The sequence below is a fragment of the Petaurus breviceps genome, unplaced genomic scaffold (genome assembly GCF_028583685.1).
Source record: "Petaurus breviceps papuanus isolate PSGF00001 unplaced genomic scaffold, PetGlider_PUasm1.0 189, whole genome shotgun sequence".
Classification (NCBI taxonomy): Eukaryota; Metazoa; Chordata; class Mammalia; order Diprotodontia; family Petauridae; genus Petaurus; species Petaurus breviceps.
In genome coordinates, this window is record NW_027185809.1 from 32,980,159 (window position 1) to 32,996,935 (window position 16,777).

At 38.4% G+C, this 16,777-nt stretch overlaps 1 protein-coding gene across 1 annotated transcript in view; it reads left to right on the forward strand.

Moving 5' to 3' along the window:
* PELI2 (pellino E3 ubiquitin protein ligase family member 2) overlaps positions 1-16,777 on the forward strand; it is a 144,961-nt gene that overhangs the window by 104,980 nt on the left and 23,204 nt on the right. The window contains exon 3 of the mRNA XM_069092259.1: positions 6,503-6,604. Coding sequence (XP_068948360.1) covers positions 6,503-6,604 — 102 coding nt within the window. The remainder of the gene's footprint in view (positions 1-6,502; positions 6,605-16,777) is intronic.

Genomic DNA, 16,777 nt, shown 5'->3' on the forward strand with positions numbered 1-16,777 from the left:
TTGAAAATCAAATAAGAGAAGTGGAGGAAAAATTGGGAAGAGAAATGAGAACGATGTAAGAAAATTATGAAATGAGTCAACAACCTGACCTTCAAAAATAGACTAACTGAAATGGCAAAAGAGGCTTAAAAAGGCAATGAGGAGATGAATGCCTTAAAAAGCCAAATTTGCCACATGGTAAAAGAATTTCAAAAGCTCACTGAAGAGAATCATTCCTTCAGAATTAGATTGCAGCAAATGGAAGCTAGTGGCTTTATGAGAAATCAAGATAGTATTAAACAGATCCAAACAAATGAAAAAATAGAAGGCAATGTGAAATATCTCATTGGGAAAACCAGTGACCTGGAAAATAGATCCAGGATAGATAATTTTAAAATTATTGGACTTCCTGAAAGCCATGATCAAAAAAGAGCCTAAAAATCATCCTTCAAGAAATTCTCAAGGAAAATTTCCCTGATGTTTTAGAACTAAAGGGCAAAATAGAGGTTGAAAGAATCCACCAATCACCTCTTGAAAAAGATCCCCCCCCAAAAAAAATCTCCTAGGAATGTTATAGCTAGGTTCCAGAGTTCCCAGATCGAGGAGAAAATATTACAAGCAACCAGGAAGGAAGAATTTAAATATTGTGGAAAGGAAACACCATTAGGATAACACAGGATCTGGCAGCTTCTACACTGAGGGACTGAAGGGCTTGGAATATGATATTCCAGAGGTGAAAGGAGCTGGGATTAAAACCAAGAATCACCTACCCAGCAAAATTGAGTATCATGTTTCAGGGGAAAATATAGTCATTCAGTGGAATAGAGTACTTTCAAGCATTCTTGACGAAAAAACCATAGTTAAATAGAAAATTTGACATTCAGATACAAGAAGCAAGAGAAACATTAGAAGTTAAACAGGGAAAATAAATCATAAGGAACTTACCAAAGTTGAACTATTTATATCCCTACATGGAAAAACAATAATTGTAGCTGATGAAACTTTTCTCAGTATGAGAATGGTTGAAGGGAATTGAAATGTATGTGTTTATGTACATATATACATATATACATATATATGTAATATGTATGTATATAGACATACACACGTATGTCTGTATAGGAGGATATATGGGTGTATGAATACATATGTGAATGTGTGTATATATGTTTACAGATATACATATATGGAGGGCACAGGACCAGTTTAATAGGAAGGGATGATACTTAAGAGGTAAAATTAAGAGGTGAGAGAGGAATATAATGAGAGGAGATGGGAAGAGACAGAATGGGGTAAACTAGCTCATAAAGAGGAGACAAGGGAAAATGGTTACAATGGAGGGGAAGAAGAGGAAGGCAAAAGGGAATGGGTCAACCTTATTCTCATTGAATTTGGCTCAGGGAGGGAATGCCATATATACTAAATAGGGTATCTCACCCTCCAGGAGAGTAGGGGGGAAGGGAATGATAGGGGGGATGATGGAAGGGAGGGCAGGCTGGGGAGGAGGGAAGTTGGAATCACCCACTTTTAAAAGGGACAGGATCAAAGTAGACAATAGAACAAGTGGGAGGTGGAATAGGAGGGAGGGAAATATAGTCAGTCTTCCACAACATATCTATAAGAAAATATTTTGCATAGCTACACATGTACAACCTATACTGAATTGCTTATCTCCCCAGTAAGGATGGGTGACAAGGGAGTAAGGGAATGAATCTGGAATTCAAAGTTTTAATATCAAATGTTTAATACATATAAACATATATGCTATTATCAATACTATTTTACATGTAAATGAGAAATAAGATATACAAGCACTGGGGCATAGAGATCCACCGTGCCCTACTCGAAAGTATGAGAGGGTTTTGGAGAAGATATGGGAGAGAGTAGATTGGAGGCGGGGATATCCAGTGGGATTGCTACTTTGGGGTGGTGGGTAGGAGAAAAACGGGGAGAAAATTTGTAATTCAAAATCTGGACGAAATGAGCAATGTAAATTAGAAGTTAATAAAGCATTTGATTAAAAAAAATTAATTGGTCCCAGGGACTAGAGCCCAAGCTACTGATGTAGCTTCTTTGTTATCTAACATTTCAGAACCAGTGCATCTTAGGCAGGGGCTCAGTAAGACCTCTATAATGAGTAGTGCTGGGGAAGAAAGCTCTGACCAGTGGAATCAGTGCTGTCTCCTTCCTGATTAGCCTTTCCCTGTCCTTCCTCACGAAGTTTCATGAATTCTCAGATGGTCTGTAGACACTCTTATTTAGTTAATTTTTGTTTTTCGAACTTTGAGTTCCAGATTTTTTTCCCTTCTTCCCTCCTCACCCGCCCCCACTGGGAAGACAAGTAATTGAATAGGTTGCACATGTGCCGTTACCCAAATCATTTACATAGTTGTCATATTGTGAAAGACAACTACATTTCCCTCCATCCTATCCCTCCCCTCACTTATTCCATTTTCTCCTTTGGCCCTATTCCTTTTCAAAAATGTTTGCTTCTAATTATCCTCTCCCCCAAACTGCCCTCCCTTTTATCATCCCTCCTCTTATCCCCTACGCCTCTATTTTCCTGTAGGGTAAGATACCCAATTGAGTGACTTAAATTATTCCCTCCTTAAACCAAATTCAATGATAATAAGCTTGTTCCACTCCCTTTCACCTTCCTGTTCTTCCCCTCCATTGTAACAGTTTGCTCTTGCCTCTTTTATATGAGGTAATTTCCCTAATCTATCTCCTCCTTCCTCTATCTCCCAATAAATTCCTCTCTCACTTCTTAATTTTATTTTTTAGATGTCATCCTTTCATATTCAACTCATCCTGTTCCCTCTATGTATACATGAACATACATATGCCCACAATCACATATATATTTATATACACATACTCCCTCCTATACATACATATAATATGTAAGTATACATATATATGTGTGTGTGTATATATATATATATATGTACACACATATATTTCCTTCAACTATACTCATGCTAATAACAGTCTTATGAGTTACAGTTATCATTTTTCCATGTAGGAATGTAAATAGTTCAACCTTAATAAGTTCCTTATGATTTCTTTTTCCTCTTTACCTTCTCATGCTTCTCTTGCTTCTTGTATTTGAAAGTCAGATTTTCCGTTCAACTCTGGTTTTTTCATCAAGAATGCTTGAAAGGCATCTATCTCATTCAATGACCATATTTTTCCGTGTAGCATTATACTCAGTTTTGCTGGGCAGGTGATTCTTGGTTTTAATCCTAGCTCCTTTGAACTCTGGAATATCACATTCCAAGCCCTTGGATCCCTTAATGTAGAAGCTGCTAGGTCTTGTGTTATCCTGATTGTGTTTTCAGAATACTCAAATTGTTTCTTTCTGACTGCTTGCAATATTTTGTCCTTGACATGGGAACTCTGGAATTTGGCTATAATATTCCTAGGACTTTTCTTTTTGGGATCTTTTTCAAGAGGCGATGGATGAATTCTTTCAATTTCTGTTTTGCCCTCTGGTCAATTTTGCTTGATAATTTCTTGAAAGATAGTGTCTAGGCTCTTTTTTTGATCATGGCTTTCAGGTAGTCCAGTAATTTTAAAATGATATCTCCTGAATCTATTTTCCACTTCAGTAGTTTTTCCAATGAGATATTTCACATTGCCTTCTATTTTTTCATTTGTTTGGATTTGTTTTATAGTATCTTGATTTCTCATAAAGTCATTAGCTTCTAATTACTCCAGTCTAATTTTGAAGGAGTTATTCTCTCCTGTGAGTTTTTGAAATTCCTTTTCCATCTGGCAAATTGGGCTTTTTAAGGCATTCTCCTCACTGGCTTTTTGAGCCTCTTTTGCCATTTGAGTTAGTCTACTCTTTTTTTTTTTGGCCTTTTGGAGGACAATTGGGGTTAAGTAACTTGCCCAAGGTTACATGGCTAGTTTTTTTGTGTGGGTGTGACGTGTCTGAGGCCGGAACCGAACTTGGGTTCTCCTGACTCCGGGCCTGGCGCTTTACTCACTGCTCCACCTAGCTGCCCCAAGTTAGTCTATTTTTTTAAGGTATTATTTTCTTCATTGTATTTTTTGGTCTCCTTTAGCAGGCTGTTGACTCATTTTTCATGATTTCCTTGCATCTTTCTCATTTCTCTTCCCAACTTTTCCTCCACTTCGCTTACTTTTTTTCAAAATCCTTCTTGAACTCCATGGCCTGTAACTAGTTCATATTTTTCTTTGATGCTTTTGATGCAAGAGTTCTGATCTTGCTGTCTTCCTCCCATTCCATACCTCAATCCTTTTTGTCCCCAAAAAAGGAATCTATGGTTTGATTATGTTTCCTGGGCTTGCTCATTTTGCTAGTCAGTTACTTGACTTTTGAGCTCTTTGCCACAGTAGAACTCTGCTTCCAGAATGGAGATAGCTTCGTCCCAAATCGCTAGGGTTTTTGTAGCTGCTGGAGGTATTTGTTGGGTGCACTCTATACAGACACCACAAGCTTTGGCTTACTGGTCACACACCCCAGGACCACCACCCAAGGTCATGATCCAGATCCAAGCAGGTGAAAGCAAAAGCGATTACCCTCTGAATGGTTGCTTGGTCCCCCTGCTATCTGCAGGCCAGGAGCTCCTGAGACAGCCAGGCAACAACAGCTGTACAGCCACTGTGCCTCCACTACTCACCCCGTGTGCAGGGGCCAGACTGTGCTCTTTGTCCCCCTTTTTCCACAACGTTCCACACTGACCTTTTACTTTCATTTTTGCATTTATGATTTGATAATTCTGGAAACTGCCACAGCTGCTGGTGATTCTCTTTCCTGATGTCTGCTTCGACCTGCCTCTGGTCGCGGCTGCCCTGGTCCTGGGAACCATGTGGTTCATGTGGGGCTGCACTTAGCTCCCAGCCTGGTGTGATAGATCCCTCCTGCTGGGCTTCTTTCCATGGGAGCTTTCTTTCTCTTTGTCTCTTTTGGGGTTCTGTAGCTCTAAAGTTTGTCTAGAGTCATAGTTTTACATGTATTGGAAGTGACTGGAGGACAGCCCACACTGTTTGTGCTTCTATTCTGCCATCTTGGTTTCACTCCTCTTTCTAATTTAATTCTAATAATGAACCTAAGTCAAGTATGACTAAAAACAGAGGCTCCTTATTTTCCACCTTCTACTTGAAACCTATTCTGACTTTTATTGGTTGTCAGTGTTCTCTCTTCAAATTATTTTGTATTACTTATCTGTGTATGTATTGTATTTTCCAGCAAGAGTGTAAGTTCTGTGAGGGCAAGCACTTTGATCTTTTTGTTCAGGCAACCTCACACTTACATACAATATAGTTTAGTATAAATAAAATTTAAATATATTTTTATGTTTACATATAGTTTAATAATACAGTTAAACAGGCTAAATGAGATAACAGAGAAGAGATAGTTACTTCTAATTCTCTAGTATTTGAAATAGCTTTAAACTTTCTATCTTTTCTGGGTATGAAAACTGAGTAGATCACTTACACCACATTTTAATTATTTCATGTGGACCTGATTGAGATAGTCTTTTTTTAAAAACACTTTTTATGCTAATAGCCAACAAGTTAAAAATTCAAATTTCACAGAAGATTAGAGATAGGAGATTGCCAATAGAAAATCTAGTCAAGTTCCTATCTCATGCCAATGAAGAAGCAAGGTACCAAAATAAGTAGTTTATCAAAAGTGACTATTGTCAGGATTCAAATCTAAGTCTTCTGACTCTAAATCCAGTATTCACTCTAATATGCTACTAATTTGGGACACCCTGTGTCTAGTTTTTACTCATACATTTATATACCAAATTATTGATAGTCAAAATATAAGTTATTTTTTGTAATCTTTTAATATAACATATACAAATTTACCCTGATATATTCATAGTTTGCCTATTATCTGGATTCACTTTCCAAATCTTTATTGAGTTTTCTGTTGTAGTTATAAAATTAATCTTATAAATCATAAAACTGTCTAGAATCTTCCACTTAATGTAACAAACTATTGTATCTTTCATTATTGGTAGAAATACTTCCCCACATTCATAGAGGTAGCAAGTAAGGAGCAAAGCCAGAAATTGAACTGGACTTAGGGCCTAAGACTTCAAAAGAAATGCTTTTTTCCACAGCACCACACTGCATCTCTGCCAATAGCCCCCAACCCATATGCCTGCTTGCCTCTCTCTACAAAATATTTATGAAGATGATTTGCACATGTATCAGAGAAATCTTTGATGAAGAATATGAGAAAGGGAATAGACAAGTTTATGTAGAATTCTGTGGCAGTCCCACATCTTGGCAGTCATGAAGTTTTTCAAAAGTTAAGAAAATAGAAGATTCTTCTAGTTTATAGACAATTAAAAAAGGCATTTAATTATGTAGAGCAAAGTAGCACCTTCCTGGACTATCCTCCACCAGAGTGTCTACCATTCATATACTAAGAAAAATATTATATACTAGGCATGGCAATAAATATGTTGATTAAATTTTATAATGTAAGCATATTGAAATTATAATGTATTTTAAAAATTTTGTTTTCAATTAGGTGATCAGCTGTAAAGGTCAACACAGTATCTCTTACACTTTATCAAGAAACCAGACAGTAGTGGTGGAATATACACATGATGATGATACTGATATGTTTCAGGTAACTATATTTTTGAAAATGGACATTTTTATGTTTTTGAGCATTTTAAATATCTTTCTTTCCTCTCAACACTTCTCTTTTGATGTGGAATCTGAATTTCAAATTGAAGTTGAACTATAGAAGTAGTTATAGATAATCCAAAAATAATTTGTATTATCCAAATATTTGGATTTTGAAGTAATTTTATACCTGATTCTGAATGTGAATTTCATCTCAAAAAAAAAAAAAAAGAAAACATTCAATAATGGCATTACTCAAGATAAAGTTGGAAAATTGTCTATCTCGCACCATCCTGCTTCTCTCCTAGATCTTACCTGAAGTCTATGTTGGCAATAAATAAGTTGTGTATCCTGGCTCTTATAAAAATCACAAGATTAAAAGAGCTAGCCCTACTTTCCAAAATTTATGATTTATATCTTTTAGGGGAGAATAACTGCTTTGATTTGAGTACTTTTCTTATAACTGACTGTCCTAGATATGTTTATGGCAACAAAACACTTAACTAGAGTACCTGACAGTAAGAATTGGGAAGCAAGCTCTGTCATAAAGAATTTGCTTTAATATTACTTCTGTAGTATGAACTTTCAAAAATATCCCTTTAAGCTTGCTTGGTTATCTTGGTTGGAGCCAAGATGGTAGAGTAAAAATAGGAACTTGCTTGAGCTTGTGATCCAACCACTTCTAGTACCTGTAAAAATGGCTAAACAAATTTTAAAGCTGCAGAGTGAAATACATTTCCTGCTGAAGATAGTCTGGCAGGCCAAAAGGAAGGGTCTATTGCACTAGCCTGGGAGTGGAGCACAGTCTCACATGGGCCGTGCTGGCACAGACTGGCCAGAGCAGACCTCAGGGGACTGAATCACTGGCAACTGTGGTGGTTACCAGACTTGTCAACCCATGAATTCCAAAGAGAAAATAAAAGGTCAGGGGCAGCCAGGTGGCTCAGCAAGTAAGAGCACTGGCCCCAGTGTCGGGATGACCAGGAGATCGAATCTGGGCTAAGATACTTAGCACCACACCCAGAAATAACTTGCTGTGTAACCTTGAGCAAGTTACTTAACTCCAATTGCTTTAAAAAAAAAAGTAAAAGGTCAGTGGGAAAATTCTGTTGGACCTGGGTGAGAGAAGAGGGCAGTCTAGCCTCTGCCCCTAGGGTGGCATTTGTGGTGGTTACTGCTTCTGGAGCTTCAGACCCACAGGCAGAGGGAGGACCAAGTGGCTCACCAGAGGTCAATTGCAGGAATCTCTTTGCTGGCACTGAGGCAGGTTTCTCTTGCTTGGCCTTGTTTGGATCTGGGTCGCAGTCTTGGGTGGCGGTTCTGGAGTGAGGAGGAGCACTGATGTGGCACAGCTTGTTGAGACTGGGGAGAGGCAGTCCTCACAGTTCTGAGGCAGGTGCCTAGAAGGGGCTCTGACAACAGCTGTGCAAAACCCCAGAAATTTGGGACACAGCACTTGCCACTCTGGAAGCAGAGTTCTACCATGGCAAAGAGCTCAAAAGTCAAATAATTGTCTGGCAAGATGAGCAAACAGAGGAAGAGAAATCAGACTATAGAATCATTATTTGGCGACAAAGAAGATCAAAACATAGAACCAGAAGAAGACAACAAAGTCAAAACTCCTGCATCAAAAGTCTCCAAGAAAAATGTGAATTGGTCACAAGGCCATGGAGGAGCTCAAGATGGATTTTGAAAATCAAGTAAGAGAAGTAGAGGAAAATTAGGAAGAGAAATGAGAGTGTTGCAAGAAAATAATGAAAAATTATTATTATTATATATTATCCAACTGCTTGCTAGAGTCCCCCCCAAAATACTGAAGAAAATAACACCTTAAAAAATAGATTAATTCAAATGGCAAAAGAGTTCCAGAAAGCCAGTGAGCAGAAGAGTATCTTAAAAAGCAAAATTGGCCAGATGGAAAAGGAACTTCAAAAGGCAACTGAAGAAAATAATTCCTTCAGAATTAGATTGGAGCAAATGGAAGCTAATGGCTTTATGAGAAATCAAGATATTATGAAAGAGATCCAAAAGAATGAATAAAACTAGAAGACAATGTGAAATATTTCATTGGAAAAACCACTGTCCTGGAAAATAGACCCAGGAGAGATAACTTAAAAATTATTGTATTAACCTGAAAGCCATGGTCAAAAAAAGAACCTAGAAATCATCTTTCAAGAAATTAACAAAGAAACCTGCCCTGATATTCTAGAACCAGAGGGTAAAATAGAAATTGAAAGCATCCACTGATTGTCTCTTAGAAAATATGCCAAAAAGAAAGCTCCTAGGAATATTATAGCCAAATTCCAGAGTTCCCAGGTCGAGGAGAAAATATTACAAGTAGTCAGGAAGAAACAATTTGAATACTGTGGAAACACAATCAGGATAATACAAGATCTAGCAGCTTCTACATTAAGGGATTGAAGGGCTTGGAATATGATATTCTGGAGGTCAAAGGAGCTAGGATTAAAACCAAGAAATACCCAGCAAAACTGAGTATAATGCTTCAGAGGAAAATTAGCCATTCAATGAAATAGAGGGCTTTCAGGCATTCTTGATGAAAAGAATAGAACTGGACAGAAAATTTGACTTTCAAATACAAGAAACAAGAGAAGCATGAAAAGGTAAACAGGAAATAGAAATCATAAGGAACTTATTAAAGTTAAAATGTTTACATTCCTACATGGAACTATGATACTTTAAACTATCGAGACTTTTCTCAGTATGATGGTAGTTGGAGGGAATATGTGTATGTATATATAATTGTATGTATATGTGAGTGTATATATATTTGTGTGTGTGTATGTACACATAGAGGGCACAGGGTGAGTTGAATATGAAGGAAGGATATCTAAAAAATAAGAGATGTGGGAGGAATATATTGGGAGAAGGAGAAAGGGTGAGATAGAATAGTGTAAATTATCTCACATAAAAGAGGCAAGAGAAAGCTATTAAATGGAGGGGAAGAGCAGGGACGTGAAAGGAATAAGTCAGCCTTATTCTCATTGGATTTGGCTTAAGGAGGGAATAACTCAATTGCATATCTTACCCTACAAGAAAGTAGAGGGGAAGGGGATAAGAGGGGGGTTAGAATGGAGGGCAGACTTGGGGAGGGGGTAGTCAGAAGTGAACACTTTTGAAAAAGTACAGAGTTAAAGGGGAAACTAGAATAAATGGCAGTGGGATATAATGGAGGGAAATATAGTTAGTCTTTCACAATTTGACTACTATGGAAATGTTTTGCATAACTATACATGTATACCTTGTATTGTGTTGCTTATCTTCCCAGTGGGGGTAGATGAGGAAAGGAGGGAGAGAATATGCAACTCAGTGTTATAAAAACAAATATTTAAAAATTGTTGTTACATGCAACAGGAAATAAGATATACAGGCATGAGGTATAGAAATCCATCTTGCCCTACAAGAAACTAAGGGGGAAGGGAGTAAAAGGAGGGATGGAAGGGATAGAAGAGAGGGCAGACTAGGGAAAGGGGTAATCAGTATGCTTGCCATCTTGTGGTGGGGGGTAGAGGAGAGATGGGAAAAAAATTTGTAACTCAAAATCTCCTGAAAATGAATGTTTAAAGCTAAAAATAAATAAATTCTGTGGGAAAAATGTCCCCTTTTATCAGAACAAGAAGAGAAAAAGAAACAAAAAACTTAAAGGCAAATAAAATATAACTTATTTATAACTTTATTTACAGTTGATATTAATTTTATTTACAATTGATATTGCCTTTTCACAGCTTCATAATAATCTTGGAATTTTCTTTTGGATGCTTTCAGGGAATGCTTTCTGTTTCTAATCCATTTGAATTATCTCATTCCAAGTTTAAGGTTTGTGAATTCAGGATGCTACAGAAGTAATTGTTTGTAATTTTAGGCAAAAACTTTAAATTTACAGCATATTTTGTCACTGAAGGCAGATATAAAACATATAATTACAAACTAGTGTCTTTAGATTTAGAGCTGGAGGGGAACTAGAGATTATCCAGGCCATCCTGCTTATTTTCTGCATTAAACAGCTGAAGCTCCCATAGTTGAAATGACTTGTCCAAGGTCAGACTGGCACTCAATGTAAGAGCCAGACTTTTTGCCTCTTGATCCATAGATTCAATCAGATATGCTGTTACTTAACTCAGATTTCATGAGGACATACCCCATCTTGTGTTAGCTTCCGTTTGATCTGCTTGTGCATATCACTCATGGAATGGTAACAGTATAACCTTTAATTACAATGTTTAACTAATGTCTTGAGGCTGTGTGCAAAGAGAATACATCCTGAACAAACTTATACCAATAGTAAATCTGAGTATGTGGGGCAGACTGCATGAATGGAGCAAGAGTTCTGAACATAGCTAAGAAGGGTATTAAAAGAAGAACTTTAATTGCAACTGATTTGTAGACAGTTCAGAGGTATTTCTATCAGCTGTTAATCAATAAGAGGATTTGGGAGCTCTGCCCAGAGCTAAGAGTTCTTGCCTGACTGTAGCTGGAAAACATTGTTCTTTTTGGACACATACAAGCACAATAGCATCCCAACCAGGTTCAAGAAACTATGTAAATATTATTCAGTAGTTTTAATCTGTGTTTTTATAATATCTTAAAAATATAATAGTCATATTGGATAAAATGGGTTTGATGAATTTCTTAGCGAATTAGGTATATCATTAAGGTTTCCAAATTCTTCAGAATTATGTTTTGACTGAGAAGGCATTGTTGAAAATCCCTTCTGAGGGGGTGGAGCCAAAATGGCGGAGTAAAAGCACAAACTTGGCTTGAGCTCTGGCTCTAACCACTTCCAATACCTATAAAAAAATGACTAAACAAATTTTAAAGCTACAGTACCCACAAAGATACAGAGAGAAACAAATCTCCCACTGAAGGCAGGCTGGAACGCCAACAGGAAAGGTCTATCGCCGCACACTGGAAGGTGAGCATAGTCCCCTGTGAGATGTGATTCCGGCCCCGTGGTGGCCCAGACCAGCCAGACCAAACTTCAGGAGAGTGAATCACCAGCAGCTGTGGCGATTTCAAGTCTTCTCAACCCATACATGCCAAAGAGAACACAAAAGGTCAATGGGGAACTTTGTTGGAAGGGTGAAGGAAGAGCGTGGTCTGGCCCCTGCCTCTAGGGCAAGATGTGGCAGAGGTACGGCTGCTGGAGTGTGGCTGCTTCTAAAGCTCCTGGCCTGCAGATCTTAGGTGAACTGAGCGACCATTCAGAGGTTAACCACTTTTGCTTTAGCCTGCTTGGATCTAGATCACAGTCTTGGGTGGTGGTCCTGGGATATGTGGCCAGTGTGCCAGAGCTTTGTGATGCCTGCAGAGAGGGTGCCCTCCTAATAGCTCTGGCAGCTGCAAAAACCCCCAGAGATTTGGGACAAAGTTCTCTACATTCTGTAAGCAAAGTTCTACTGTGGCAAAGAACTCAAAAGTCAAGTAATTGGTTGACAATATGAGCAAGCAGAGGAATCACAAAAAGACCATAGAATCTTTGCTGGGGGACAAAAAGTATCAAAGCATGGAACAGGAGGAGGACAACAAAGTCAGAACTCCTGCATCAAAAACTTCCAAGAAAACTATGAATTGGTTACAGGATATGGAGGAGCTCATGAAGGATTTTGAAAATCAAGTAAGAGAAGTGGAAGAAAAAACTGGGAAGAGAAATGAGAATGATGCAAGAAAATAATGAAAAATGAGTCGACAGCCTGCTAAAGGAGACTTAAAAATACACTGAAAAAAATAAAACCTTAAAAAGTAGACTAGCACAAATGGAAAAATAGGCTCAAAAATCCAGTGAGGAGAGAAATGCCTTAAAAAACAAAATTGACCAGATGGAAAAGGAATTTCAAAACCTCCATGAAGAGAATAATTCTTTCAAAATTAGATTGGAGGGAGTAGAAACAGGACTTCTGCGGGGCTTCGGCTCCCACCTCCTCCAATTCGTGTAAAAGGTGACTCGGAACAAACTTTGGAGCTACAAAACCCACAGAATGACACAGAGAAGCTAACCTCCTGCTGAGGACAGCCAGGCAGGGTGGCAGGAATCGGTCAGCACAGTGCTCTCAGAGCCAAGCTCAGCCCCATGAGAGCTGGAAGTCTTAGCCTCAGGGTGGCCACAGCCACCTGCCGGCCTCAGGGACTTCAGATCACCAGCAGCTGTGGAGGTTTCCAGAATTACCAACTCATAGATGTTAAGGACAAAGTGAGAGGTCAGTGCATTGTGGACTTTGGGATCTGGTAGTTTGGGAGTGCAGTCGGCCTTTGCCCCTGGGGTGAGAAGCCACTGAGTCGCCATGGACATGCAGCTGCCGCCACGTGGCTGCTTCAGCTCCTGGCCTGCAGATTGTAGGGTGACCAACCAACCAGTTTGAGGGGTAATCACTCTTGCTTTAACCTGCTTGGATGTGGATTGTGGTTTATGGTAGAGGTTCTGGGGTGTGTGACCAGCTTGCCAGAGTGTGTGGAGGCTTCAGAGAGGGCACCCAAATAATACCTTCTGGAGCTGAGAAACCTCAGTGTTTGGGACAAAGCTCCCCTGTGTTATAGGAATATAAATTTTTAATATCTTCTCTGCCCTTAGGTTAAGTGCACTTGGAGCCTGTGGTGGGAGGCTTCTTTTTCAGGAACACCCACACCTTGGTGCTTTGTGATTGGGCAGTGGGTCAAGAGAGTTGTTACATTCTCTGAGCCAGGAGAAGGTTATGTAAGCCCTGATAGGAGGCTTTCCTTTGGGGCTCACTTTGAGAAGTGTTGTGTGATTTGACCAGATGAGACTTTGAGCAGCCGTTGAGAGTCCCCTGGCTTTGAAATACTCAGATATTGATGATTCCCTCTATGGTAACTGTGATTTGGTAGGGATGTAATGGTTGGACAGTTTGGAAGCCTGTCTGCTTAATCTGTTTCTCTGTCTTGTAACTAATGCCTGTATACTCTGAAGTTCGGGATGCTGACCTTTTCCCCCTGAACTAGGTAAACGATATATGTTTGATTGATTAAAGTAAGCTTGTTAACCTATTTTGAATTGCTTTCCTTTAGAAAAGCAGACCTAAGAACCTGTGTTGGCAGCCATCTTGGGGATGCAGGGCTGCTTGCTGCTACACCCTGTCTGGTGGCAGCGTCCTACTGTGGCAAAAATAAAACAAAAACCAAACCCACAAAAGTCAAGTAATTGAGTGGAAACATGAGCAAATGAGGGAAGCAAAGCAAACGGAGCGATCCAACTTCACACTCCTATTTTGGGGGCAAAAAAGGATCAAAGCATGTAACAGGAGGAACACAGTGAAGTCAGAACTCCTGCACCAAAAGCTTCCAAGAAAAAATAAAAGCTGGTTACAGGCCATAGAGGAGCTTAAGAAGGATTTTGAAAACCAAATAAGAGAAGTGGAGGAAAAATTGAGAAGAGAAATAAGGATGCAAGAAAATTATGAAATGAGAATCAACAACCTGACTGAAGAAAATAAAACCTTAAAAATAGACTAAGGCTCTAATGGCAAAAGAGGCTCAAAAAGGCAATGAGGAAAAGAATGCCTTAAGAAGTTGAATTTGCCAGATGGAAAAAGAATCTCAAAAGCTCACTGAAGAGAATCATTCCTTCAGAATTAGATTGCAGCAAATGGAAGCCAATGACTTTTTGAGAAATCAAGATTCTATTAAACAGATACATACAAATGGAAAAAAAAGGCAATGTGAAATATCTCATTGGCAAAACCACTGACCTGGAAAATAGATCCAGGAGAGATCATTTTAAAATTATTGGATTTCCTGAAAGCCATGATCAAAAAAAGAACCTAGAAATCATCCTTCAAGAAATTTTCAAGGAAAATTGCCCTGATGTTTTAGAACCAGAGGGTAAAATAGAGATTGAAAGAATCTACCTATCACCTCCTGAAAAAGATCCCCAAAAGAAAACTCTTAGGAATATTATAACTAGGTTCCAGAATTCCCAGATCAAGGAGAAAATATTACAGGCAGCCAGGAAGAAACAATTTGAATATTGTGGAAACACAATCAGGATAGCACAGGATCTGGCAGCTTCTACACTGAGGTATCTAAAGGCTTGGAATATGATATTTTGGAGGTCAAAGGGGTTGGGATTAAAACCAAGAATCACCTACCCAGCAAAACTGAGTATCATGTTTCAGGGGACAATATGGTCATTCAGTGGAATAGATGATGACTTTCAAGCATTCTTGCTGAAAAAAACAGAGTTGAATAGAAAATTTGACATTCAGATACAAGAAGCAAGAGAAACATGAGAAGGTAAACAGGGAAAAGAAATCATAAGGAACTTATCTAAGTTGAACTATTTACATCCCTACATGAAAAACGATAATTGTAACTGATGAAACTTTTTTCAGTATGAGAGTAGTTGAAGGGAATAGAAATGTATGTGTTTATTTTTATACACACACACAATATTATTATTATTTTACATGGAACTGGCAAATGAAATATACAGGCACTGGAGCATAAAGATCCACCGTGCCCTACTGGAAAGTCAGAGGGAGTATGGGAGAAGATATGGAGACAGCAGATTGGAGGAGGGGATATCCAGTGGGATCTCTATCTTGGGGTTGTTGGTAGGGGGAAAGTGGGTAGAAAATTTGTAACTCAAAATCTTGTGGAAATGAATGATTTCAACTAGAATTTAACAAATCATTTGAAAAGAAAAAAACAAAATTAGATTGGAGCAATTAGACACTAATGACTTTATAAGAAATCAAGATACTATAGAACAGATCCAAACAAATGAAAAAATAGAAGGCAATATGAAATATGTCTTTGGACAAACCACTGACCTGGAAAATTTCAGAGTTCCTACATCAAGGAGAAAATGCTGCAAGCAGTCAGGAAGAAACAGTTCTAGTATTGTGGAAACAGAATCAGAATAATAAAAGACTTATCAGCTTCACCCTTAAGGGATAGAAGGACTCGGAATATGATATTCCAGAGGTCAAAGGAGCTAGGATTAAAATCAACAGTCACATACCCAGCAAATCTGAGTATAATTCTTCAGGGGAAAATAAGGTCGTTCAGTAAAAAAGAAGATTTTCAGGCATTCTTGATGAAAAACAAGAGCTGAACAGAAAATCTGACTTTCAAATACAAGAAGGTACACAGGAAAAAAGAAATCATAAGGAGGTTATTAGAGTTGACCTATTTAGATTCCTACATGGAAAAACAATGTTTGTAACTCATGAGATTTGCTCATGAGGATTGTTGAAGGGAATATATATGTATACATTCATTTATATGTATTTATAGGAGGGTGTATATGTGTATGAATATATGTGTGTGTGTCCATATTTCTGTACATGTATACATAGACAGAGGGCGCAGGATGAGTTGAATTTGAAGGGATGATACCTAAATAAAATTAAAAGGTGAGAGAGGCATATATTGGGAGGAGAAAGGAAGAGATAGAATAGGCTAAATTTTCTCATACAAAAGAGGTAAGGGAACAATGCTACAATGGAGGGGAAGAACAGGAAGGTTAAAGGGAATGGGTCAACCTTACTCTGATTGGATTTGGCTTAAGGAGGGAATGACATACACATTCACATGGGTATCTTACCCTACAGGAATCAGGGGGGAAGGATGTAAAAGGGGGGATGATAGAAGGGAGGCCAGATTGGGGGAGAGGGTAGTTAGAAGCAAATACTTTTTAAAAGGGAAAGGATCAAAGTACAAAATAGAGTAAGTGAGGGGCAGGAAAGGATGGATAGAAATCTTTCACAATATACCTACTATGGAAATGTTTTGCGTAGCTACACATGCACAATCTATGTTGAATTGCTTGTCTTCTCAGTGGGGTGGGCGAGAAGGGAAGAAGGGGAAGACTCTGAAACTCAGTTTCAAAAACAAATGTTTAAAAAAGTGTTGTTGGGTTTTTTTATATACCACTGGGAAATAAAATATACAGGCAATGTGGTATAGAAATCCATCTTGCCCTTCTAGAAAGTTGGGGGCGGGGGTATGGTGGAAGATATAAAAGAGAACACATTGGGGAAAGGGATATTCAGTAGCCTTGCTATTTTGGGGTAGGAGTTAGGGGAAAGATGGGAAGAAAAAATTTGTAACTCAAAACCTTGTGGAAATGAATGTTGAAAACAAAATAAATAATTAAATTGGGGGAAAAATAAAATGTACTTTTAAATGACAAAAAATAAAA